Genomic DNA, 26,803 nt, shown 5'->3' with positions numbered 1-26,803 from the left:
AGGTTCAATAACTAACCAATTCACAAGAAGTGACTAAAAAGTGACAGAGCCAAGATCTTAACCCAAAGCCCATGCCTTTTTTTCCCTTCACTATACCCCAATCCCTGGAAAAGACAGTCTCATAACTGAGTGGAAAACAGAAGAAATTTTTATCATTAGAAGCGGGAGTGAGGGGAGTGGGGCTGAGCAGGCGGTAGCCCTGGGAGAGGGTCCCAAGGGGCAGAGGTTGGGGATGTCTCAGTAAAGAGGGGCAGATCATGCATAGAGCCTCCGCCCCCAGCTGGGGGCTCTTGGGTTCGGCCAAGCACAGGGCTAAAACGTGGAAACTGGGCATTGACAAAGTACAGAGGGATGTGGGCAACTCGGCCTGTGGACCAGCACTGCAGAGAGGGGGGAAAGAAAAGTCGATCAGAGCCTGAGCCCAAAGACCCGTTCAGCAGCCAAGGCCGTCAGCTCCTCCACCCGACTCCCGAAAACCCCAGCAGCCTGGCCTACTCACCACACTGAGCAGAGCCCCTTTGTTGAAGGAAGGATGAAAAGTGATGAGCTGGGCCTGGGCTCCTGGCTCCCCCTGGATAATGCCACTAGGGGAAAAAGAAAAGGTGAGCAGGCACCTGGAGGCAGAAGGTAGGTGTAGTGGGATGTGGGTTTGGTTTGAGAGGGCCAGACCGAAGGGCCTGCCCACACTTACCAAGGAAGTAGCTCAAACACCGGGCTGTTCCGAGTTCGAAAAAGGAGGATGACTGGTTTACCATCCTGGACCCGTGGATTTCCTATAAGAGAGGGATCCAGGCATAGGGAGGAACTGGAGTCAGAATCCCAGGCAGAGGCAGAGAAGAACTGCAGCCGGGGCACGGACACCTCAATTAATGGGAAGACGGCTGCGGCCTGAGCCAAGTCCTTCCCCGCCACCTCTTACCTTTCAGGAGCACAGCCAGACGCTCCCCGCTGGGGTCCCAGGCCATGGAATGAGCCTCTCCCCCAAGTCTATGGGTCAAAACAGTAGGTTGGGAGGGCTCAGCGTGGTCCCCCCAACCTTCCTTTCACTGCCCCTCCCTCACCCACTCAGCTCACCTTTCCTCTCCATCTGGTGTCTGTATCATTGTCTCAGACAGATCTGCCACTATCATTGCTGACTTTGCACCTCCAACGCGCCCCTTTCCCTCACCTGTATATAAGTGCAGAGGCTCTTAAGTACAGGAAACGGGCCTCTCACTGGTCCCGTCTCCCCTCCATCACAGGCATCAACACCTCTCACGTCTCCCAAGCTACTTCACTTCCCTTTTTCCTGCAGAGTAGCATATTCCAGAGGGTTCCTGCCCCCTCTGACTACCCCAGATATTCTGCATCCCGAAGTGTTTCCCTAACTCACCACAACGTTCTGGGAATGACAGGGAGTAAATGAGTGGTTCCCCCAGTACAGTGAACAGCAGTCGGTTTCCATCTGGGCTCCAGCAGCCAGTCTGGGGTCAAGGAGCAAAAGGCAGGGGAAGGGTGGTCTATAGGGGAATGCAGGAGGAAAAGTAGAGGAGGTGGGGCAACAGCCTGGGGGGCCGGGGGGCCAGGGGCCCACCTCTTCCCCAGTCCCCTTACCTGACAGCGCCCTGACAGAGTAGGCCACCTCTCGCAAGTCCACATCTGGGCCTCCCAGACTCTGCACCAGAGAGAGGCCAGTCACGGCTTAGGACCTCTAGGTTCCAAAACTTGGACGTACCTGCCTCTGTCAGTCCCAGGGTCAGGTCGAAGAATGGGAACGGGGACAGGGGTTCTGGCTGCTGGAAGTTCCCGGAGCCACCTGCCTTTCTCTAGGACGTTCTTAGCCTCCCTCCGCCCTCCTCCCACTCACCGAAAGACCGCTGAAGGAGTGGTAGCCAGGACTTTGCTGCCATCCGGGGACCAGAGCAGGTTGGTAACCCCACCTCCCCGAAACCAGGGAAGGGGAACACAGGTCTCTGTTGAGACATCCCATACCTAGGAGAGTGGGGGCAAGAGAGTGAGACTGAGGAAACCCAGCAGGCCTGTCATCTCACAGGGGCGCCCTTCTTTAAGGGACAAGATCCAGAAAGTGGAGGAAGCAGGAAAGGGACTGTTAAAACAGGAGGAAACAGGGTTATGTTTACAAATATAGTAGGCAGAATTTTAAATCTGAGGAGTCTGGATGGTGCAGCTCCTTCCCTGGATAAGTTTAAGACTGAATGGACAGCAACTAGAAGGATGTGCAGCTATGACATACAACTATCTACTTGGGCTTTGGGGGGAAAAATAAATAAATAAAAATTATAAAAAAAAAAACAACAAGACTGAATGGACAGCTATCCCTCTCCTTCCCCCAGGATATTTTTCACCACCAGGTGAAGAATGTTCTTTCCTCAAGTCAGAGGGGTGGGGACCAACTCACCAGGATCGCAGCATCCACAGGTGAGGCTGAGAGCAGCCGCCCACCACTGGGGGCCCAGGCCAAGCTGGTGACAGGTGTGTGCCCAGGGTGGGAGAGCACTTGGGCACAGCCAGAGGAGGGTCTGCCGGGAGGAAACGGTATGGAGTCAGAAGACGACAAAAGGAAAGCCCCATGGTTCCGTTTCCTTGCCTCTTGCTGCTAAAACTTCCAAATCCCAGTGGCCCCTCTGAGCTCAAATCCAGGCTGGGGAAAACGAATAGGATCATGGAAGTTAACGGGAAAAAAAAGAAGGAAGGGGGGCAATGTCACCACCAGTACGTCAACAGAGGAGAAGAGGTGAGAAGGAGTAAGCTGTCACTCTGGCCTCAGGGAGACAAACTTCTGACCAGGAAAACTGGAAGGTGCTGAGCTGGGGAGATGTCATGCTCCACCCTAGACGAGAGCCCATAGGACCGTGCCCCCACAGGACCATCCAGCCTGGGGCCCGGGATAATCCTTGACGTTACCTCAAGGTTCCAATCTCTTCTCTTTCCAGAGTTATCTGCCACTCCCAGAACTCATCCTGTGCTCCAAAACCTGTCTTTCTGCCTGTCTTTGTCAGAATTAGTCTCCCTCCTCTGTGTCCCTGCATTGTTTTCTGCTTGTCATAAAGATGCCGCATGTGGCGACATCCAGCACTAGGCTGGGAACTCCCCGAGGGCACCAGCTGTCACTTAGCTTGGTATCTCCAGAGCCACATACCTGGCCTGACAGGTACAGCTCCTACCTGAATTAATGCCACCCTTTCCGTTTTCCACCTAACTATTACCACTTTTAGCTCCAAGGAGGTCTTAGGTCACTGATCTACAACTTATTTATTTTTTGTGTGTGTGAGGAAGATCAGCCCTGAGCTAACATCTGCCAATCCTCCTCTTTTTGCTGAGGAAGAATGGCGGTGGGCTAACATCCGTGCCCATCTTCCTCTACTTTATATGGGACACTGCCACAGCATGGCTCGACAAGCGGTGCGTCGGTGCGCGCCCAGGATCCGAACCGGCCAACCCCAGGCCGCCGCAGCGGAACACACGCACTTAACTGCTTGCGCCACCGGGCCGGCCCTACAACTTATTCTTTAACTTTACAATAAATCAGTTATCTTTCAGGTCGGTTCAGAGATCCATCTCATTCTTTTCATTGGCTCCATTGTATCCCACTGAACAGATGAACTACAATGTCCACAAATGGACATTTCAGTTGTTTGTAAGTTTTTATTATTATAAACAATGCTGCAGGACCAGCCTGGGGGCGTAGCAGTTAAGTTCAAGCATTCCGCTTCTGTGGCCCGGGCTTCACCAGTTCCAATCCTGGGCATGGACCTACTCACTGCTCATTAAGCAATGCTGAGGCGGCGTCCCATATAGAAGAGCTACAACTCTACAACTATGACACACAACTATGTATTGGGGCTTTGGGGAGAAAAAAAAAAGGAAGATTGACAACAGATGTTAGCGCATGGCCACTCTTCCTCAAAAAAAAAAACAAACAAAAACACAAGACTGCAAAAAATATTCTCTATATGTCTCTATGTACTCATGTCATTACTCATGTCATTATTTGTTTAGAATAGAGTATTAAAATAGAATTGGGGGTAAAAAAGGTTTACACCTTTTCAAAAATAACTATGCCAACAAATTATTTTTTGAAAAGTTTGTATACCACGATATATTCTCTCACCAAATATGTATAAAAGTACCCGTTTTTCTAGTCTTGCTAGTACTGGATATTATCAAACGTCTTAAATTTAATAATACTATCATTCTAAATGGGCAAAAAATATTGTTTTCTTCTAGTCCTTTTATTTATTTTTACATTTACTTCTTCTGTCTGCTTGGAATATATTTGTATATAAAGTGTGAAACAAGGACTAATTTTATTATTTTCTAAATGGATAGCCAATTATCCCAAGACCACTAAAAAAAATAAATCTAAATTTATTTATTGCAATGAAAAGTCAAATTTATCATATATTAGATTTCCATATAGGCTTAGATCTGTTCCTGAAAGTTCTTCTGCTACATTGATCTGGTTGTCTGTTCTTTGCCAATAACTTTCTGTTGCTCTAACTTCATAAAATATTTTAACACCTGCTAGGGCAAGTCTCCTGTCAATATTCTTCCTTTTCAAACTTTTCTTGGAAGCTCTTCCACATTTCTTCTTTCATAAATACTCTAAATATCATTTTGTCCAGTTCACAAAAACCAGCAGAATTCTGACTGGAAGTACACTTAATTCAACGTCTTTATGATTACATTTTCTTATCCGAGAATAGAGTTTGTCTCTCCATTTATTCAGCTCTTGTTTATTATTCTCTAACAACTTTCTTCAGATGTCTAATAAATAAATTTAACAATTTATTCCTAGTAATTTAGTCATTGTTGTACCTATTATAAATAGAATATTTTTTCCAGTTCAATTTCTAAATTTCTGTTAGTATAAAGGAAAGCTATTACATTTTCAGTTTCTTGGGTCAAGTCGCCTTACTACATTTAAACTTATTAGATCAAACAGTTTTTTTTTAGTTGAGTCTATTGTTTTATCTAGGTATGAAACCATATCATCTTCAAATAATAATAATTTTCTCTTCTTTTTCTTTACCATGTTTCTTTTTCTTGTCTTACTGCACTCACTAGAACCTCCAAAAATAATGCTGATCAATAATGGTGACAATATCTCTGTCTTTATCTTGACATTATTGGAAATACCTTCAGTATTTCGTATTTCACTGTTTAATGTGGTAGCTACTGATTTTGCGTAAGTACTCTTATGTTTAGGTCATCTCTTTGTATTCCTATTTGTGTTTTCAATAGGAATGTCTGCTTTTTGAGAAGGGCATTTATTGACATAAGCACTTTTCTCTTTTAATTTGCTAATGTAATAAATCATGTTAATACATTTCCTAATGATGAACAGTCTAATTTCTGGAAAATCTTACTTGGTTAAGAATTTTTTTAATATGTTTCTTGACTTTATTTGCTAATATTTTATTTAGAATTTTTAAATCTATGCTCAAATATTTTCTTTCTTGTACTACCTATTGTCAGGTTTAGGGTTTTAGGGTTAAACTAGATTCATAAAAATAAATCAGGACGGGTCTTTGGACAGAAAGAGGACATTAATGGAAAAACTGGTGAAATCTGAACAAAGTCTGGAGTTTAGTTAATAACAACGTAACATGGTAATATAAGATGTTAACAACGGGGGAAACGGGGTGAAGGGTATACCAAAACTCTCTGTACTACCTTGCAACCTCTCAAAATATCTAAAATTATGCAAAATAAAGTTTAATTAAGAGGAAAAAAATAAGTCAGGAGGCTTGCTAAATTTTTCTATGATCTGGATTAGTTTAAATAACAGAGAGATTATCTTTTCTTTGACAATTGGATAGAACTCGCATAAAGCCGTCTCATCCTGGCATCTTTTTTAGTGGCAGAGCTCATCCCTTTTAATTTTTTCTACAATCCACTTTGGTAACTTATATTTTGCTAGAAAATCAAACATTTTCTTTAGATTTTCAAATTTGTTGGTCTAAACTTGTATGTAATATAAACTTGTATGTAATATTCTCTTATAATTCTTCTATTTTCTTCCACATCTGCTGTTCTCTCTCTATTCCCATTGGGAAAAGAGCATACTTTGATTTTTCTCTTTTACCTTAATAAGGCTGGCCAAAAGGTTTTCTTCTTTATTCATAATTTAAAGAACCAGTTTCTTGTTTTATATTTAGTTAGTTCTTGTGGGGATTCTTTTTCCAATTTCATTGGTTTCAGCTTATATCCCTATTAATTCCCTTCCTCCTTCCTTTAAACCTACATCTGACAGTCCTCTGAAAGAAACAGGCCTTCTACTCCATGACCCAGAGATACACACTCCCCACCATCCCAGAAGCCCCTAGTTCTGTCCCTTTCTCTAGATCAGAGCATTCTCAGCATCTCCACCTTGACCTCAGGTCTGCTTTTCCCATAGCCCCAGGAAGTGCTGTGAGGACAAAGGACTTCTCCTTCCAGGCCTCCTCACCACCCCTCCTTGGCCACAACCCTCAGGCCAAGGGAAGACAGAGGCTGCTGGGACTCACCGGGTAGACAAGGAGGTGGGGTCCAGGGTCCAGATGAGAATGCAGGTTTGGCAGGCCACAGCCAAGACAGAGGCACTGAGGGGCTTCCAGGCCAGAGCTGCCACATTGCGCTGCAGCCGGTGCTTCAGGGAGGGGACTATAGTGCTGGGGGGAAAGGGTAGGGTCTGAGTCAAAGCAGGGACACTAAGGCTCAGGGGACTTGAGTGCAGCTGAGGAGGGAAATCCACAGAGAAGAAAGCTGATTATCCAGGACCCACGGGTATTGTGAGACAGGAGGAGAAGATAAAGGTTAGATCTGGAAAGAGGACACATCCAGTTGTGGAGCCTCCCTGACCCCAATTCTGGAAGAAGCCCTGTGGACCAGGCCCGGGAACTGCAGGACTCCCCTGGAACCAAGACTGGAGAGGGCAGGGGAGACTGACCTCTGACGCCTGAAGAGTCAGGGCCTGCCCAGCACGCCTGCACGTACCTGTTGGCATTGTACACACGGATTGAGTCATCCAGCAGGGCCACCGCAAATTTGTTGGTGTGGGGGTGCCACGCAAAGACCCGTAAGCAGCAGCTGGACCTGGGGCAGGAGTGAGCATGAAGAGTTGGAACCTGCACCTACCCATAGCCCAGCCCAGAAGCTCAGATTCCCTTCCACGTGAGGACATTACTGTGTTTTACTTTTTCATTTCTTTCTTTTTTGGGGAGGTAGAAGGAGTGAGAATGTGGACAGCAGTCAGGAAAGGGTTGGGAGGAGTCTCTGCTTTGACTTCCCTCTCTCCAAAAGAAGTTTCAAGGTTCAGGACTTCCTTCCCACAAAAGCCCCAGCTTTTACACTCACCAATTTGTGACTTGGGCAAATTCAGCAATCAGATCTTCGCTCCTGAGCTGTAAGAACAAAGTGGATAGAGGACGCCCTGGGACAAAGGGAGCTTATCCCCTTAACGTTCCCACAGGGGAGCTGGAGCATTCCCACCCTCTGCAGTCTTCCCACTCCACCCTGACCGTAGGGATGAGAAGTGGAGAGGGGGCGGGAGTGGGGGAGTGGCAGCAGGGGAGGGCCAGAGGGGGAAGCCCAACTTACAGACAGATGGGGGAACAGGGACCCATGGAGGGAGGAGGCCCATCGACAGAGTGCCAGGGCCCAGCTGGACGCCATCTTCACCCATTCAAACACTGCAGGGTCGAGGAAGCAGCTCTGATTAAACCATTCCCAGGGCTCTCACGGGGCACCTCCGAGGTGAGGGACGAGCAAGGACAAGCACCCCCCAGGTCATTCCACCCAGCGAGTGCTCTGGACACCCATTCTAGGGCATGTGGGGTAGCGAGAGGGAGAAGAGAAGATGGCACTAGCGTAGACAACAGGGCAAAAGAGAAAGGGCTGGGCCAACAGGTATTGGGATGGGTTACGGAGAATATGGAGGGGAGACGCCAACCATAAACTAGAGAGGGCTGGAGGGAAAAACACTTACCCTCCTCCTCCGAGTTTGCAATTTCATTCAGCACCCCAAAAAGGCCCATATCACGCCTGATGAGGAGAGGAAGCTGTGAGTCAGATCACTCTGATCCCTTGAGTCTCCCCTCTACAAATCATTCATTCATTCATTCAGTAAACATGTATTAGAAATAAGAGCACTCACATTTAATGAGTGGCAACTGTGTGCCATGCCCTTCATATATTGTCTCTTCATTTGATTATCACACTAAAATAGACAATCTGCCCATGTTACCACTGAGGCAACTAAGGCTCAGAGGTCTTTCAGGGCGCTGTGAGCAGGTCAAGGAGTCAAGACGTGTCCTAAGACAGTGAATGGAAAGCCTTGGAAGGATCTTAAACAGAGGAATACACTGATCACTCTGGCATTTTAGAAAGATCGGTCTGGCTACAGATTAGATGAGGCAAGAATGGAGAGAAGGTGGGTTGAGACTACTTCAGGAATCTAGAGAAAAGGCCAAAGAGGCCTGAACTACTGGGGATGGAGAAAAGTAGACAGATTTGAGAGCTTGAGGAAGTAGAATGGACAGGATCTGAGGCCTACTTAGACATCAGTTAGGGAAAGAGTAATATCAAGGGAAACACCTAGGTCATAATTATAGCAGCTAACACTGCTTACACTGTGCCAGGGCGGGGCCGGATGTTTCCCATGCATCATCTAATTTAGCCATTATCACAACCCTACAAAATAGGTATTGTTATCATCTGCATTTTTAGATGAGAGAACATTGTGAAGAGGTTAATTATCAAGGCGACCTAGGTAGGAAGTAGCAGAGTCAGGATTCAACCCGTCTGTCTGCCCCAGAGCCTACACTCAAACCACATTTGCTCCTGAATGAGTAGTAAGGCCACTCCATGAGATGAAAAACACAAGGAAGCAGCTAGTTTAGAGAGGGAAATGAGATCGACTGTGAACATGCTGTGTGTGTGAAGCCTGTGGAATACCCAACTGGGGGTGTTTGCAGACAAGTGAACACCCAGGTGTGGAGTGTCAATCTCAAGTCCAGCCCAGGACACCAACATTCAAGGGACATCAGGAAGAGAAGCAGCAGCTAGAGAGGCAGGAAGTGAGAAAGAACCCAGGATTGAATGGCTTTTCAGACAATGAATTGATGTTTAATTTCACTCACACAAAGAGACATGCAAATTAAACTGTACTGCAATACCAAATATCGAAGTTTGATAGCACATGCGTTGGGAAACATGCACTTTCATACACTGCCGGTGGGACTGTAAATATGTACAATTTCAAAGGAAGACTCTAGCAACAGCTTGTGAAATTACAAATGAACATACCCTTTGAACCCAACTACTTCCTCTGTAGGAATTCACACATGACAACGATGATAATAATAGCTAATCCTTGAAGGGATTAAAATGGACCAGGCACTGTTCTCTAAGTGTTTTACATCTATTAACTCATTTAATCATCACTACAACCTTGTAAGATAGGTTCCATTTTACAGATGAAGAAACTGAGGGGCAGAATGATTAAGTAACCTGCCTAAGGTCACACAGCTAAAAAGTGGCACAGCCAGGAATTGAATCCTGGCAGAATGCCAGGATGTGCAAAATGAATGACCTTTGTATGAGATTACTCACTGCAACCTTACACCTAACCTTGCTGAGCTTCAGGTGAAGGCTCAGAAAATGGTAATGACATGAGATGGGGCAGGGAACAGGTTCACATCATCAAACCAGAAAGCAAGGCAAGTCATCAGAGACAAAATGGAACCACTGCTGCACAGCTTTGAGTTACAAATTTGAAAATTTATGTTGAATGATATATGACTCTGAGCTAGAGAGCCTGGCAGCCCAAGGCAGAGGGGTGGTGACGCCAATTTCTCCAGGATCTGCAGACCATGGCCCAGGAGACCCTTTGCCAAGTCTCACCAAATGTTGATGCATCTCTTCCACACTTGCTCCCGGTGATGGATGAAGGCAGTTCTTGTGCCATGGTCCAGCCTCCCAGGGGTCTTCAGGGGATCCTTAGTCAGGTTTAGGACAGGAAGATTGATCCACTATGCCCAGAAGTGAGAGGTGTGACAGCGAGTCAGTCTCTTCCCAGGTCTCTGCAGAACTCCCTGCCATCTCCAACCCATGACTGGGCTAAGGGTAAGAGGCTCCAGAGACCTGTTGTCCATTTCCACAAATATAACACTTGTGGGCCTGGGAAACAGGTCTTAGCTCCCTTATCTGTAAAACTAAAATAATATTTCACAGGGTTGTCGTGATTATTTCATCTTATAACATTTGTGGAGAACACCTGACTCAGAGCCTCTTTCCTACATAGCAAACGCTCAATAAACGTTTCTCAACACCACAGGGAAAAACGCTCCAGGTTGTGCCTTCCCAGTTCTCCCAGATACCGTCCCCAGCTTTTCAGTAGTTCTGCACCCGCACATCCCCTAGGTTAGCCCTCATTCTCTCCATTCCCTCTAGGCCCGCCCCGCAGCTCCTCGGCATCCCTCGTCCTCCAATCCCTGCCCTAAAATACATTCCAGTCCTTCCATTCTTCTCCAGCCCGGGCCAGGCTGTTTCCAGTCCGCCAGTCTGGGGACCGCGACCCCGCCCCCGCCACGCTGCCTCGGTTCCCCGGTTCTCCCCGACTCCGCCCCCATGCCTGTAGGTCCCCTCCCTCCTCGCCCCGAACACCTGGCCCCGGAAGTCGGGAGGCGGACTCTCATAGCTATTGCCTGTCACCAGCTCGTTATTGTGCTCGTATAGGGTGACTTGACCCCTAGGCGGCGGCGGGGGGAACAACCCCAGGGAGCACATCTTGCCGGTCCCGAGGCTGTCCGCAATCGGCTAACTCGCGGATGCCTCTCCTCTCAGTTCCCGGGCTAGATTCGGGAGCGTACGGGTAGCCGCCTGGGACAAAAAGCGCTGCAAAGCTCAACGGAAGTGAAGGGAAGAGTAACCGAGAAGAAGGACGCGTGCGCAGCCCCGGGCCAGATAGCCGGAGCTTCCTCGCGCGCCGCCTAGAGGCCGGCGGGGGAGCGGCGCGGACACGTCCGCGGAGCCATCCCCCAGTTAAGGGTCGGAGCGGTTTTTCTTTTTTTTTCTCGTGACACTGCTGTTTTTCCTAGTTCCGAACTCTCCAACACAGTGTCCCACTCACTCTCTCAGCGCTCGGAAATCCCCAAATAAGCCACGTTCAGTGAAGTACCTAATTGAATCCTTCCAGGACTGTGGATCTTCAAAGGAAAATGCAGACGGTGTCACGTGCCGCTGGCTGGAGAGCCTCCGGGAGGAGGAAAGGCAGACGGCAGACCATAGGAGGGAGACGGGGCGCCCGCCACAACCTAGGGCCCACAGGGTTGGGCGTCCTGGAAGGAAAAGTGAGAACTGTTGGAAAACAGTAACATTTCCTGAGCACTTACTACGATAAGCACTTGTACAATCTTTACAACAACCCTGGGGTGGGTACCGTTGTATCACCATGAGGAAAGTGAGGCAGAGATTGGAGGGCAAAGTACCAAAACCAGGCATTCTGACTCCAGAACAAAAGTGAGACTGATCTTATTCTAACTCCAAAGGATGGAACTAGAACTGGAGTCTAATGCAGAATGGGGGCTCCTCTTCATACAGCTGTGCGACTTTGGAAAAATTGTTGAATTCTTTGAGCCTCAGCTTCCTCACTTGCAGAGTGTCCTAATTATTTCACATGGTTGTTTCCCATACAAAATAATGGAAATGAAGCCTTTTTGTGTGTGAGAAAGATCAGCCCTGAGCTAACATCCGATGTCAATCTTCCTCTTTTTGCTGAGGAAGATGGGCCCTGGGCTAACATCCTTGCCCATCTTCCTCTTCTTTATACCGGACGCCGCCACAGCATGGCTTGACAAGCGAGCATCGTGCGCGCCCGGGATCCAGGCCTGCCAACCCCGGGCCGCTGAAGTGGAGCGCGGGCACTTAACCACTGCGCCACCGAGCTGGCCCGAAATGAAGCCATTGAATAAATTGTAAAGTGCTAACAGATATTAGAGATTATTAGCCCTAACTGTGGTGAACTAGGTGTCCTTGGGCATTGGTTCATTCACTGAACAAATGTTAATGAGCAATTCCAAGGACCATACTCTGGGGACACAGAAATGCATGAGGCATAGTCCCCGCTCCCACAAGCTGCCAGTCTCACTGGAGACTCTAGGGGGCGGTCTAGTTTAGCATTCTTGGATTCTGTGTCTGCCCCTCCTTTCTGAAAAATTTTATGAAAAATTCCCCCAAGAGAGTTCTTCCCTGGTCAGAACACAAGGGGCTCCAGAATGTTGATGGACATAGGACTCACCTGAGGATCTTGCGAAAATGCAGATTCTGGAGTGGAGCTCTGAAGCTGTATTTCCAACAAGCCCCCAGGTGATACCGCACAGGCCACACATTGAGTAGCCCTCGTTCAATTTGCTGCATTAGTTCAGTGTCACTGGGAAGTCACAGAAAGCTTCAAGAGCAGAATGTAAAAACTGGAGATAGTTTGGGGAAACACTGGGAAAGCTCTCCTTGAAGTGAGAAGCGGCATAGGTTTGATGGAAAAGAGGGAGTGGGTGACTCTGACAGATTAGTGTCAGCACTGAGAACCCACGGACAAAGTTGTTTGTATGGCAATCATGACAACATCCGACCCCAGACACCCTCACGAAATCACTGCAGCCTGGGCCTGCAACCTCCACCTCCCTTCCCTGGAGCCTGATTTTCACCAACAGGTTGTGTGATAATTATCGGTTAGATGCCTGCTTCTTCACCCTGTAACGTGAGCTGGAGAGAAGGAACAGCGCTGTGCGGATTCATATTTCGCCACCGCCTCCCCGCCTCCCCAGTACTGCTTATTTAACGTTTGTACAATGGTTTTCACGATTTGCAGATTCTTAGGAGGCTGAAGTCCAGGCCGAGCGCACTCCCCACTAACTTCACCAGGGGGCGCGGCGGCCACGGCGACACAGGGACTGTGACCCACGGCCCGGGGGCCCAGAGCGCTTAGCGGGCGGTCTCCACCGGCCCCTCCCTACGACCTGGGCGGGAAACCGAGGCAGCGCCCCGGCCGCTGCGCGAGACTTCCAAAATGGGCCCCCAGTTTCGGAGGCGGGAGGCATCGCCCTAGCCTGGGTGCCTGGAGCTCGGCCCGGCGCCCCTTCCCAGGCGCGCCGAAGCCCGGCGCCCCGGCCCGGGGCGGGTAACCAGGCGCACATGGCCCGCCGGGCCCTGTTTGTCCTGGCAGCGCGCCGCCGCTATTTGAGGCGGTTTTTATCTCCCAGAAACCAGCAAAACCCCAAGCGGAGTCTAGGGAAGATGAAAGGGGCCGAGGGGCCGGGGAGGGGAGGACTGCGAGGCTGCGGCGGGCGGGAGCTGGCACCGGACAGGCGGAGACTGGGCGGCGAGAGGGCCAGGCCCTGGGGGGTCCCAAGGAGACGGCCCGCGGGGAGGGGACGGGCGCCCGGGGGTCCGCTTAGGGGCGCCCCTCTCGCAGACCCGCTCCCGGCACCCCCGTCCCTCCTGCGCCCAACCCCCTCTCCGTGGTCTCTCCCGCTGCCCCCGGCCCACTGGAGAGTCCTCGGAACTCGGATTTCTTCAAAGTGCCTTTGAAGCCGCGCCCCGCCGGAGGGCAGGAGATTTCGCACCTGGACGGGGGCGGGAGCGGCGGCAGCTTGGGGAGGGGGCTGACCTCCCGGGCCCGTCCCGCCTGCCACCTCCGCGTCGCCCACCTCTCCCACCCGCTCCAGCGCCGCCGCGCCTCTCCCGAGCCCACGAGGGAACGGTCGGCCGGGGGCGCGTCCCGCAGTCGGGCCCGGCGGGGGGACCGGCCAGTGCGCCCCCTCAGCCCAGCAGGGGAGCCCTATGGGGGTGGGGGCCGCACAAAGCCCTATTGTGGCTTGGGGATGGCCGCCACAGAGTGGCTTTTGTTCCTCGGCTAACTCCGTGGCGGGCACGACTGATTGCAGGCCGGGGGCAGGGGGCGGGGTGCGTGCCAGGCGGGGTCCGCCCGCCGGGAGCCGCGCACTGCCCTGCCGCGCGGAAGTCGGCGCTGCGAGCGCGGGGTGGGCGAGCGGGCAGGGGCACTGCCCGGGCAGGGTCGGTGGGTGCAGAGTCCCGGAAAGAGCCGGGGAAGAAAGCTCGCGGCCCTTCCAGCTCTGCAGAGCGCTCTGGGCGGTCAGTAACTGAACTCCGCCCGAGGAAGCTTCCACCGCGGGCATAACGTGCAGACGTGCCCAATAGAATGCCCATGGGAAGTCCCCAGTTTGCCAAGGGAAAATCCTGCGGTTCACCGTTCTCCCTTCGTCTTCCCTGTTTCTCACCAGGACGAAATTTAAAATCGAACTTTTATTTATTAAATTAAAAAAAAAGACTCCACGAGGGTGTGATCCCTTCCTTTCCACAATATGACCCTCTCCCCGAGGTCCGGCGGCTTTCACCCTTTAACTCGGGGCCTTAAGGGAGCAGGAGATAGAAAAGGAGGATCCGAAGTCACAGAAAAGGCATTCAAAGGCACAAAGCGGCTTTAAAAGTCACTGGAGGTGGAGCTGGGAGCATCGGGAGTCCCAGGTTGGGGGCCTGTAAACGCACCCCCAAATCAGCTTGGGGGCCTCTGTCCTCCTAGCTCTATCAATTCCTCTTTCTCGTGGCTTCCAGGCACCAGCCCAGCACAGTGCCTTGCACAGAGGAGGCACTCAATAAATACTTGATTTATTTGAATCTGATCCCAGAGAAAGATTTCCCCACCTATTCTTCAGGAGAATCACCTCCAAACCAACGTCTCCTCCTGGTAGGTGGACTTCCCCAAAGAGCGTGTCTAGGATGGCAACTCCAAGCTCTCCGTAACCATGGCAACAAGGGATTAGCCTGATGGGATCACGGAGTCAGGGGAGGGGCAGTGGAAGAACCTGCTCTGGGGTCAAGGGAGCTGGGGAACATTCCAGTCCTCCCCTCCATAGGACTTGAGGTTTCACAGCTTCTGGCTGGGGCTGGGGATATTAGGGATCCCCTAACTGAGAGATACCCCCATCAACTCTTTAACAGATCTTGCTAACCAATCCTATTAGCAGAGATTCCATTAAAAGAGAAACCCCATTAACTGAGACCCTGACGATAGAAATTCTATTAACAAGATCTCCACTAACACTTTTTCTATACAGAGATGCATTTGGCTAAAATTTCCATAGCAGAAATGGACCTCCTTCCCTCCCCAGCTCACTCTACCTGACCTGTCATCATAACTTAGATAAATAGAATTATTATTATTACTATTCATTTCTCTTGGAACATAGGGGTTAAATATACAGGCCTGGGGGCAGCCTCCCTGACCCTGGGGTCACCCCATCTTTGGGATCAGAACCCCACTGGTCTGCCCCCCTTTTGGCACCCTGCTTCCTGCCAGGTCACTAACCCCAGTCCCCCTAACTCTGGTCCCTAATGAAGAGGCCACCAGGGGGCAATAAATTATCATCATCATCATCATCATCATCATCATTGTGTTTGTAAAAAGGAAGAACGCTCCGGAGCATGGATAGCAGTGGAATAAGAAGCTGGGAAGACTGGAGCCTGAAAGCTAAGGGATAGTGGTAAACAAGCTTGGGAAGCAGAAAGGTTGCATGTCAAGGAGTTAGTGAGATGGAGGAATAAACTGTTGGGAGCCAAATGGAAGGAAAGTGAGTTGGTGTGGTGAGAGGAGAGGCGAGAGAGGCTGTGAGCAGGGGCGAGGGAAGGGCTTAGGAAGCCAGAGTGCAGAAATCAGGCACAAGGTGAGGGCCTGAGATGAGAGTTCGCAGAACAGGCTCACGGCCTGGGGAGGAGGTGGGCTGAGGAGGCATGCAGGGTGAAACCCAGGCCCAGAATGGCCAGAGGAGAGACAGAGAGAGCCCCAAAGGGCAGCATGCTCAGGACGAAGGGAGTGAGGGGCAAGCAGTGGTCCACGGAGCCAAGAGAGGCTGGCAAGGCAGCGCTGGGGCTGGAGACCCTCCACCCAGCTCAGATCTCCAGCAGGTTGCTCTGCTCCGGGCTGCCTCCAGGGGCTTTCTCTGGGGGTGCTGGCGAGGCTGAAGCTCGGGGCGTCTGGCTGGCCTCCTCTTCCCCCGCGCTGCGGCCCTCCCCCAGCTCCTTGGGGCCGCTGGGAGGGGGGCCTGGGCCTGGCTCGCCATGGGTGCGTTGGTGTTTGCTCAGGTGGTCGCTCCTGGTGAAGCGCTTGGAGCAGAGCAGGCAGGTGAACTTCTTCTCCCGGGTGTGAGTGCGCACGTGGCGCTCCAGCTCGTCGGAACGCGTGAACCTCTTGCCGCAGAAGAGCCAGTTGCAGACGAAGGGCCTCTCGCCTGTGTGCCAGCGCAAGTGGGCCTTCAGGTGGGAGGCCTTGCCGTACACCTTGCCACAGCCGGGGATGTGGCAGCTGTGGATGGGCTTCTTCCGCAGCCCGGCTGCGGCTGCCCCCAGGCGCTCGAGCTCTTGGCAGTTGGGGCAGTCGCAGGAGGAGCGCCCTGCTCCACTTCCCCCATAGCCACCACTGCCCCCTGTGCCTGCGCCTCGGGGGGGCTTGGTGCCACCACTGCCCTCCAGCTGCCCACTATTGCCCACCGCCTTGGGTTTATAGACGTCTTGGGGCAGGACATGCTGAGGCCCTGGTTGCAGGAGGTGGGGAGATGGGTAGGGAGCTGGATTAAGGGGGGCAAAGTCAGACGGGTAGGTGGGCAGCTGGGGGTTCAATGGAGGCTGAGTAGGGCCTGTGGGCAGTGTCCCTTGCAACCCATCCCCCTGGCCCTGCCCACCACCTAGCCAGTTGCCCCCAGGATGCATGTCCCACCAAGGCGTAGGAGCATTGCCTGGGCCTGGTGAGATGCCTGCGTGGATGCCTGCCTTGTACCAGGAGCCGTAGGGGTGTGCCATGTCCAGAGAAGTGTAGACACTGGGCAGGCAGTCAGAAGAGCTGTGCCCCTTGGGCACAAGTAGCCCAGGGTCCTGGGTGCCCGTGGGCCCAGGGAATGAGTGGGAAAAGGGAGGGTAGTCATTGGCATAGCCCGAAGTGGGTGCTGGAGGACTGCCTGCTGGTGAGAGGAGCCCATTGGTGCTTGAAAAGGGGGCTGGGTAGGCATCCCCCATGGTTTTAGGGGCTGAAAGGTCACTGCCCACAGAGTATGGCTTCTTTGTGCCTGCTTTGCCCAGTGTCGTTGAGTCCCGCAGAGGGCTGGAGCCACCAAATTTGCTGCAGGCTGCCGTCAGCATGGCCAGGGGACTGGAGCCATAGTGAGCTTCCTCCTGTGGAGAGAGGGAGGCACTGCTTAGGGGGAGGGGGAAAGTGTCGGAAGAAGAGCCGACTCTAGGACTGCGACCAGGAGACATGGAGGACAGAACAAAGGGGTCAGGAAGAGTTGAAGAAGATGGAGAATAGAGGTAAGAGGGAGCCAGTGAGGCCTGGGACCCAGGGCAGAGCTCAGATGAAGTCATGGAAGGAAAGCAGAGGCCCAAGACAGCAGCCTAACACCCCCACCCGGGAGGCAGGAAGCCGAGCTCATTGTGCAGTTGTTGGGGGTGTGCAAGGGCCTCCGAAGAACAGGAGACATTTCTTAAATAGCCGGGAGAAGAGCTGGGGCTAGAGGCAGCACCTGGATGAGGTGAGAATTAGGGATCCTGGCCTCTGGAAGTGGGTTCAGAGCAGAGGCCATGTCAGAGACTTGGAGAGGAAAGATGAGGCCCAAAGAGCAGCCTGGGGAGAAGGCGAGGTGTTAGGGACCGTGGTTGTCCCCCTTCCAGATTTTCCCAGCTTTACCCCATATTCCACTTCCTGTCTCCACTTCATCTCCTGACTAAGGCAGTGGCCTGGCCTCCCTGAGGCCTTGTCCTCATGTCCCTGGTAAGGAATCTCTTGGCAGGGACTCGGTCTGGGGAGCAAGAGGAAGCGACGGTGGAGACACTGGGACATTGAGAGGGAACAAGGCTGCCGCCAAGCCAGGACTGTGGCTGAGGCAAGAATGTCTTTCAAGCGAGCAATGGGCACCTCCTGCTTTATGGAGCCTTTGGGAGAGCGGGAAGAGCCCGAAGTCCTCATGCCCCTCCAGGGCAGGGAATTGGGGTGGCCAACTTACTGGCTCCCAGCCACACCCCTCCATGCCTCAGTGTCCCCTAATATGTAGCCCGCGTAGCTGATCTCTCTTCACCCGTCCAGCACAGTGAGTGAAGGAAGATATGTAGATGCTGGCATGGGGATCTTTTAAAAACACAAAATGCCCCTCATGCCCATCATGCTACCTGGCCGAACCACCCTGACATCACCATCCCTCAGGAGCTCATGGTACCCCTCCCTGGGTCAGCCTCGGGACATCCCAAGAGGAGATGCCCTCCAGAGGCCCCGGCTGGCATAGACAGGCGTCCATTACTGAGAATCCCACCAAAGAAGATGCCCTCAAAAGCTGACCCTGTACATTTCCTGACTGGGGTCCTCAAAAGCCCATGTACCTGGTGCCTTCCCCGTGAAGCTGAAAAAGAACCCAAGACCCCAGGGTCCCCAACCCTGCCTGGTAGCTCCTAGCATGCAGTATGTGTGTGCAACACCAACCCCAGAGATCGTCTGCAGCGAGAGGTGTGTGCCATCACCACTCCTGCACTGTTCCCCAAGTGCAAACCTGCTGCTCCCCCTGCCCAGTTACTTCTCTCAGGTCCTGTTGACCCCATGGACTCCCAAATTTTGAGCCACCAAAAGCTTTCTCAAATCTGGCCATGGTAAAGCCCTGAGGCCTTGCCTGGAGCACTGATCTCCCAAGCAGAGGGGGGCTGAGGCAGGGCAGCCAGTGGGGCAGAGTCAGATCCCGGCAGAAAGCAGAGGTAGAAACGTGGAGTGCGAAGGAGAGAGGCTGATCCCCAAAGACACAGGGAGCAATGGACCCTGCGTGGGGTGAGGACCTGACATGAAGCCCCCATGGGTGGGGAATGGGAGAACAGAGGGGGACACCAGCATTAAGGGGCGAAATGGCAGGGACCCAAAAGAGCAGAAAAGTAAAAAGACAAAAGGGAGGGAGAAAGAGGAAATCAGAATAAACAAAGAAAGAGAGGTGATGGAGGGAGACTGGGCCAGGAAGGCAAAGGAAAACAGAGAGGAAAGGAGCGGAGGAAAAGGAAAGGAAGAGGAGGAGGAGGAAGGCAGATTCCTACCTAAGAGCAAAGCACCAGGGTGCTGGGCCCCAGAAAACCCCCAGACCAGGCCGCTCCTCCCTCCTTCTCCCCTGACCGCCCCCTCCCCCTCTGCCCAGCCGGCCGGCTCCGGCTCCGCTGGTTTCCCTGCGGTCGGTTTATTTTTAAAAACGCCGACGCCGTCCCCCCGCCCGGCCCTCACACTGTGGCCACAGGGGCCTCAGCCAAGCCCAGGGACCCCACCCAGCTGTGGGGAGGAAAGGAGGGGTGAAAGAAGGCAAGCAGCCCCAGGCCAACAGGAGCCCCCAGCCCTGGGCAGCAGAGGCCCCTAGGGCCCCTGAGGGCAGGGAAGGGGGCACAAGGCACCAGACCCTCTCATACGGTCCAGACGCCGATAGCTGGGCACCTGGCTAAGTCTCATCACAGCCTCAATTTCCTTCTCTTGTTGCTTGTGCTCTCCTGAGAACTGGGGAGAGGGTCCTGGTTAAGGGTTCTAAAGATGCGCCCCCATACCTGATCATATGTATTACCTCTGGCGGGGGCGGGGGGCAGGAGTCCCACCTTCCAGCTGTTTTTCCTCCTGCCTCCACCCCACCATGCATTAAAAACAACAACAAAAAACAGGCTGAAAAGGCTAAAGGGGGAGTCTCTGGGAAAGGAACAAGATAAGGAGCTGTCCCAGCTCTCTGCAGCAGGGAAGGGAGCCCCTTCTTTCCAGGGAGCTCACAGTGCCCGGCTGACCTCCCACTGAATGCTCACTGTACATCTGAGGGCTGACTGGCAGGGGTTCTGTGCACCCCACGTCCCAGTTTCCAGTTCTCCGCTTTTCCAGCCTCCTCCCAAGTTGCTTAGTTCTCCCAACTTCCAGTTCTCCATCCCCACCTAGCCGCGCCCCCCATTTCTCCCACATCCTCTCAGCCCAGGTGAGCCCCTCATCAAACTGCAGCTGCTTCCCTCTCTGAGCCCCCAAGATCTTCCCACTGCCAGAGAGCCCACTCATACCAGGCAGAGGGCTTCTTGGTAGTGGGAGGGGAGAGAGGGAAAGTTGAGGGCCCATGTGCCCAAAAAACAGGAGAAAGAGACAGAGGAACTGGAATGCCTCTGGGTTGGGGCGTCTCCAGCTCACAGGGACTGAGGGACATGAAAACCCAGTTTCCATGACACACTCTCGCCAAGCGCTACCCCAATCCCGTGTCTTTCCAGCGGGCCTCTGGGTCAGCCCCTCCCCCAGGCACCAGTGCCACGCTGGCCACTCTGGCATGACGCCCATGCCCAGTGACACTGCCCCTGCCCTGGGTGGACCCAGGATTTCCATGCACCTTGGTCCTCCAGCTTCCTCAAGACCAACCACAGTGTTTCAATGATGGCTCAATATAGAGTCTAGTGGGGAGACGCCAGGCTGCTCAATCTACCCTCATCTCAGGGGGGTAGAACACAACACCTGGGGACCCCTGACTGGGTTCAAAGTAGTGACAAGGGGTATGGTGTCCACCTTATTGGCTTGCATTCCAGTCCCTCAGTCACAAACTCACTATCTCCCAGGCTTACACACACACCATTCCTCACTTGGACTAACAGATACTCAGATGGCCCTGCTTATACACACACACGCCTGTGCTCTCACAAAGCCAGCCACACGTGCAGGCGCGCTGGTTTACATTCTGACACTTTCGCTCAGGCCAATGAACACAGACGTTGAAGCCCTCCGGCGCCGTCCCACACACACCTTTCCCACAGGCCCATCACCCCTGGACCAGAGCTAGGGCTCTGGGAGCGGAGATGGGAGCTTCTCAGGGGCCCAAGAATACGAAAAGTGCAAGGCCACTGAAGGGGGCTAACTTGAAGGGAGGGTCCTCTGGCCCCAAATTCCTGAGAGGGACCCAGAGAGCAGGACAGAGATGGTGACAGAGAAGCAGAGTCGGAGACCTAGAAGCAGGGAGAACTCAGGACATTCAAACAGGCTCTGAGTGGCTGAGTCCCCCCTTTCCAGCTACGCGCCTTGAGTGCCCCAGCCGCGCTGGTAGAGTCAGTGATTTCTCAAGACCCCAACTCTGACCCCACGGTACCCTAGTTCCCTCCATCCCCAGTGCTAGAGGCAAGCGATGCTGGGGTCCCAGCCTGGAGGGGAAGTGGCCCAGTACGCCCTGGAGCCTCCCACTCCCAAAATAGAGCTGAGTTTGTCTTTGGCTGAAAGCTAAATATTTGTGAGCCGGGCAGGCGGCCTCAGACCCTGGCCTCCTCCTTGGTTCCCTCTCAGGCCTGGGCCCAGTTCCTCTGGTCAGCCCCCCCACATGCACAGGACTGCCCTGCTGCCTTCTCTCATAGCTCACCTCCTCTCCTACACACACCAGCCCAGAGGCCCAGCCCCCTCCCCACTACAAACCAGACAAGACGCTGCTTAGGCTAAGAGTTCCAGGAGAGGACCCCCAAGGAACTATACCCAATTGCTGCTCTGGGCGCACTCAACCATCCTCTCACTCTCTCTCCCTTCTGCTGGGCCTTGTCTATCTCCCACTCCTCTCTCCTCGCTCTCCGCTCCTCTTCCTCCTCTCTCCATCCCTTTTCCACCCCTCAGAGTCCATGTGCTTGGCTGACCTTAGGGGTCCCTGCCTTCTTCTGACCTCATCTTCCTTTGACTGCTCTCTGACCTCTGGCCCTGCCCTCTCCAACCCTTTCTCCTGCCCTCCCTTGACCCCACTCCTCTCTCCTCGTCAGAGGGACCCCTGGAAGTGACAAGCACCACAGCAACTGTCTGTGTGAGTTGGGAGGTGGGGGGGGCGGGCAGAGATTAGGACCATTAAGATTGTCGCTGGTGTCCTGGGAGGAGGAGGGGCAGTTACCTCAAGCAGGGAGGACGCCATCCTGAGGCTGGGGAACGGGTCCCAAGGAGCCAGGCAGATGGAGAGAGCCGAGCCGGAGAGAGAGGGAGAGGGAGAGGGAGGGAGAATGGGAGAATGGGAGAAGAGATCTAAAGTTAGAAGGGACTGGGGGGTGGGGGGTGGGGGGGCTGCTCTCTGTCTGTAGGGATCCACCCTCTAATTACAGCTTTCCCAGCGGAGAAGCCTCCGGATCCAATGAGCAGGGCGAGAGAGGGAGGCAGAGGGTCCAAATTTCCTGCTCCATTTGCTGAGCTCCCCAAAGAAGGGGTCTGGGCGGGAGAGGAGAAACAGGGCTTCCCGGGAAGGGGTGGAGGCAGTGGGGTAGGAACATGGGCAAGTTGTCAGGGCATCCTGGGGGTGCTGAGGGGAAGGGCTGAAGGGCCTTGGGCCCAGGTGTCCCACACCCTGCCCCCAGCAATCCCACAGGCATCTGTGGGAGCCCCTCCCAGAGCTCCCCAGTATCATGTACCTGGGGGATCTGGGGCTGGGTGTCCTGGGTCTCTCTGGAGGTCTGGCAGTGGGAGTACAGGCGAGGGGTGGCCTGAGGGGCCTGCGGGGGCTCTGCTCCTCTCCCAGGCCAGCTCCACTCCTGTTCCCACTCAGGCTCCGGTCCTACAATCCTATTCTGACTCCAGAGTCCTGGCTGCTGCTCGGCTGCTGCTGCTTCTGCTGCTGCTGCTGCTGCTGAGGCTGCCGCCCGCCGCCGCTGCTGAGGGAAGGAACAGGAGGGAAAAGGAACAAACCCCAAACCACTAATTAGAGATCCAGGGGGGGGATGGGGGATTGGGGACGACACTCACACAGAGAGACTGGAACACACTGACATACACACTCATGGACAAACCCAGGATGAGACATGCACACATACACACACACAGTGCTACCCACACGGGGCACAGCCGCCGTCATGAATGAACACAGACAAACTCACACACAGATGAGCACGGTGACATGGCTGGAGGCACACACACTGCACACATAGCCGAGTTGACCGCAGAGATGCTTGCTTCCGCAGTCACCCACCTCTAGATCAGGAGAGCAGTGTGTATGTGCGTGTGTATGCATGTTTGTGTGTGTGTTGTGAGAGACAGGAGGGAGGGCGTGCTCCGGGGTGGAGGCTTCGGCTGCCCCAACTTTTAGGGTCACTGAGGTAGATTCCAGAGCAAGGCCTGGAGGAAGGGGCAGAGAGTGGGGGAGGGCTTGGCACAGGCTTGGGGGTTCCCCAGTCTTCCGCCCAGTGCCTCAGTTTCCCTCCTAGAAAGTAACACCTAGGCCTGCCCTATGTGGGGCAGAACCTGGATCTTCTGATTCTGAGAAAAAGTAAGGCAGGCAGGAGGGAGGGTGGGGGTAGAAGGTCATTGGGTCAACTCAGTCTAGCCCCTTTGGATTAACCCCCCGAAAAGATATGCTGTAGCTTCCATCATTCTTTGCCAGTTACCATCCCTAGGCCCCTCTTGGCCACACATCGAATCTCCATCCTTTGCTGGATAGTTCTTCTTATGAGTGACCATGCTTTCCTGGGAGGAAGCTCCTGGTTCTCTTTCTTATTGCCGTGTATCATTTCCCTCTGCAGCAGGAAGAATTGAAGTTAGAGCTTAGGCAGGACTTCCCAACTTTGACTTCTCATCAAAATGGGGAAGAAAAGAAGGAAAGTCCACCAGGTTGGGAGAGAGAAACCCAAAAAGTCTATTAACTGAAACCTAGGACCTGAGGTAAGTTTACGGGAAAGAGAGAACTGGGCAGCCAAGTGGTAGAACCACCATCTCTCCCACCAGGGGCCCAGCTAGCTGGGGTTGTTTTGCAGTTATTCCCCAACACACTCCTCTCTCCATCCCAGCCCTGCCCATCAGAGGCAGGGAGCCTGTCCGTCCCCACTCTCCTCACTCCCAGCACCCCAGCACGGCCGCCTCACTCTCTCTTCCTGAGTGCCCACTCCTCACTCTTTCGGCCCTCCCAGGTCTCCAAGGGAAGGGGGTGCGAGGAAGGAGCAGATGGAGGTCCAGGGAAGATTAACTGCACTTTAACCAGCAGGCAGGGTAAAAGTTCAGCGTAGAACCAGGAGTTCTGGATTCCAGCCCCATGATGAGAATTCCCCCAAGGAACCCTATTGGGGAAAGGGTTAGGGAACCAGGAGGTCTGGCAGACAAGGGAAAAGAAGCAAAAGAGGAAACACAGAAAGACCGAGAGACACACAGAGCAAATGAAACAATCCAAGAGAATCAGAAGGGACACTACGGGATATAAGGGAGCAGAGAAAGCCAGAAGGCCAGGTGCGTGGCTTTAAAAAACCAGAGAGCACAGGAAAAACTAAAAAAGGAAGAGAAACAAACCCAGAGGAACAAAGATGAGGAGACAATGGCTTCCGAAGGACAGGACAGAGAAAACAGCCGGAGGCTTGGCCAGGTCCGGAGGAGGCAGAGGGTTAAGCGGCCAGGCAGGTGGGGGGCGGGGATGGAGTATAAATAGCGCATAATTGTGTCCGATGATTACACGGGCCACCCCACCCGTCTGCCCAAGAGGAAGTGCCGGTGGTGGGGTGTCCCCGTGACCTCCTGGTCTCCCCTCGGTGGGGGGGCATCTGAGCCTGAGGTGCCAGATGGATTTCTGGGGGCACCCCACTCAGAAGTTGGGAAGAAGAAGGAGAAGCTTTAGAGAAATTACTACAAAACCAGCAGAAAAGCCTGAGACGAGTTAGAGCAGGCAGGCAACTGAGGCAGAGGAGAAACATCTAGACTCCAGACTAGAGAAGAGATGGCAAGTGGGAGAAGGGGTCAGTGCTCAAACTAGATTGGGGAAGAAAGGAAGAGACTGCAAGGGAAAAGGAGGAAGGATGAAAGGAGGCGCAGGGCTGGGGAAGGATGAAAGGAGGCGCAGGGCTGGGGAGACGAGATGGGGGGCAGGGAGGGTCGATCTTCTCCACTTCCCTGGAGGCCTTAATCCCTAATCCTACCTGGGAAGGGCAGGAGTGTGAGGGAAGGAAAGGGGAGGAGCAGGGTCCCCAGGAAGATGTGAGCCAGAGCCCCTGATGTGTCACCCCCAATAAGATAGCCCCTGGACACAGAGCCCGCTCCCAGAGGTCTGTGCCCAAGCCAGGCAGAGGGGCTGCCTGAAGCCCCCAGCTGCCCCCCTCAGGACCCTGGGTTCTGACTTCTTCCACACCCTTTCTAAAGACAATCCCAAACCCAGCTGAGGCCTTGGTATTCCTGGGTCCCGACCCCCAAACCCATTCCCAGTGCCCCCAGGGGCTGAGGGCAGCAACTGGGTGCCCTGACCAAGGACCTGCCTCCGCCCTCGCAGGCCTCCCTCAGCCCAGCCTCCCAGGGGGTGGGGCAGCCCAGGCAGAGGCGCCATGTGGCAGGGGCGGGTAGAGGCTGCGGCTCTGGTCCTTCCAGTACAAACCCCCTAGGCATCTGGTTTCTATCCACCACCCCCCACCACCCTGGGGGCCCCTCAGCCTCCGCCCATGGCCACCCAGACGCTGAACTCCAGAGATGGATGCCCCTGAAGGAAGGGGTGGGTTGGTGCCTTTCTGATCTCTCAACCCCAGGACTGGGCTGAACCACAGGGACCACTCCCTTCCCTCCCTCCCCTAGAAGAATCAGGGTGGGATTTTCTAGGTTAGAGGAGGTTGAATCTGGAACCCGCCTTAGTTCTCTCTAATGGTTTTGGATCTTTTTGGAAACATCAGTGGGGGTGGAGAGAGTGAAAGCTGGGGAGAGCAGAGGACTTCTATTCCCCTGCTCCTCAGGGAAGCTACCTCCTTCCCTACCCACTGCCCTCTGCCCACCCTCCTAGGCTGGGCCCCCTCTGACAGCCCTATCCAAAGGGACTCCTAACCCTTCCTTGGTTGTTATTATATAAGGTTCGGCTACACTAGAGAGAATCATCACCAGTGAACAGTGAACATAACCCCTGAAACACAGAGATTGACACCTACTCTAATACACACCTAATGAGGGACACACTCTCGGATACACACTTGCACACATGCAGAATTATGAACATTCATATACTCTGCAGGCACCCACACGGACACACACTGATATGTATACACACACTATATAGACGATCCTTACACCAAGACACTTACCCTAACCCCCAATTACAAAAATGCACACACCAGTATACATACCTGCAGACAGACTCAGTCACCTAGAATACCCCCCACAGGGACTCATACAGACTCACATCAATACACACACTTATATGGAGAATGTCGCATACATACACACAGACCTATCATCACAATTTTACAGCTCAAGAGGTCCCTGATGTCCCCTAGAGGGGATTTAGGAACTCCTCTTCCTACAAGAATGATGTGGACAAGGGTGATGTGGAAGGCACTGCCAGTCCTACACGTTGCTGCCTGCTAGTGTAGGAACCTCCCATGTACCTTTGGGGGACTCACTGATCCTTTACTCCCCATGTCCACTGGAATTCAGAGACCCAGATGCCCCAGCGAACTCCCCGGCCCTGGGGAACCCCGGCATCCCCACCCCCACCCAGACCCCCCCTGCTCTGCGGCCCCGCTGACTCATCTCTCCCTCTGTGGAGCTCCCCAACCACAGGGGCCTGGAAGAGAAGCTTGGAAAGTTGCGCTCATGTCCCGGGCCCCTGGTCTGGCCACTACCCCCCCATGCACCCAGGCCCAGCCCTTGTCTCCATTGGAGACACCAGTGACAGAGACCACAGAGGTGACAGGAAAGAAAAAGGCACCCAGAGACAGGGAAACAAATGGAGAGACAGAGGGAAAACAGAGATGGTGGAGAGAGAAATAAGAGACCCTGAGGGACAGCTGCTAATCGGTAGGGTCCTCTAAAAGCAACGGAGCT

The 26,803-nt window shown here is 53.4% G+C and overlaps 2 protein-coding genes across 2 annotated transcripts; both read right to left on the bottom strand.

Moving 5' to 3' along the window:
• Window positions 1-126: 126 nt before the first annotated feature.
• AAAS (aladin WD repeat nucleoporin) lies at window positions 127-10,876 on the bottom strand. Its single transcript, XM_058558125.1, has 16 exons — window positions 10,648-10,876; window positions 9,886-10,013; window positions 7,970-8,025; window positions 7,582-7,673; window positions 7,339-7,385; window positions 6,979-7,077; window positions 6,510-6,653; window positions 2,399-2,519; window positions 1,847-1,971; window positions 1,594-1,654; window positions 1,373-1,463; window positions 1,075-1,168; window positions 920-987; window positions 692-773; window positions 500-584; window positions 127-380 (listed from the first exon to the last, which is right to left on the bottom strand). Exons 1-16 carry the CDS (start codon window positions 10,768-10,770, stop codon window positions 156-158), a joined length of 1,641 nt encoding a protein of 546 aa, XP_058414108.1. The 5' UTR covers window positions 10,771-10,876; the 3' UTR covers window positions 127-155.
• A 3,408-nt stretch (window positions 10,877-14,284) lies between these two features.
• On the bottom strand, window positions 14,285-23,752 carry SP7 (Sp7 transcription factor). The gene is made up of 4 exons (XM_058557525.1): window positions 23,410-23,752; window positions 22,441-22,680; window positions 21,933-21,960; window positions 14,285-17,223 (listed from the first exon to the last, which is right to left on the bottom strand). Exons 3-4 carry the CDS (start codon window positions 21,951-21,953, stop codon window positions 15,949-15,951), a joined length of 1,296 nt encoding a protein of 431 aa, XP_058413508.1. The 5' UTR covers window positions 21,954-21,960; window positions 22,441-22,680; window positions 23,410-23,752; the 3' UTR covers window positions 14,285-15,948.
• Window positions 23,753-26,803: the final 3,051 nt, after the last annotated feature.

The sequence above is a fragment of the Diceros bicornis genome, chromosome 17 (assembly GCF_020826845.1).
Source record: "Diceros bicornis minor isolate mBicDic1 chromosome 17, mDicBic1.mat.cur, whole genome shotgun sequence".
Lineage (NCBI taxonomy): Eukaryota > Metazoa > Chordata > Mammalia > Perissodactyla > Rhinocerotidae > Diceros > Diceros bicornis.
Note: the sequence above shows the minus strand (reverse complement) of the source record. Positions and strands in the feature narration are given on the sequence as shown.

Coding starts and splice junctions, on each gene's coding strand:
- SP7 (XM_058557525.1), bottom strand. CDS start 21,953: ATGGCGTCCTCCCTGCTTGAG. Junction 17,224..21,932: donor TGGCGTCCTCCCTGCTTGAG/GTAACTGCCCCT, acceptor CTCTCTCCACAG/GAGGAAGCTCACTATGGCTC.
- AAAS (XM_058558125.1), bottom strand. CDS start 10,770: ATGTGCTCCCTGGGGTTGTTCCCCCCGCCGCCGCCTAGGGGTCAAGTC. Junction 1,464..1,593: donor CTCTGTCAGGGCGCTGTCAG/GTAAGGGGACTG, acceptor CCTTGACCCCAG/ACTGGCTGCTGGAGCCCAGA. Junction 774..919: donor TCTGGCTGTGCTCCTGAAAG/GTAAGAGGTGGC, acceptor CCTCTCTTATAG/GAAATCCACGGGTCCAGGAT.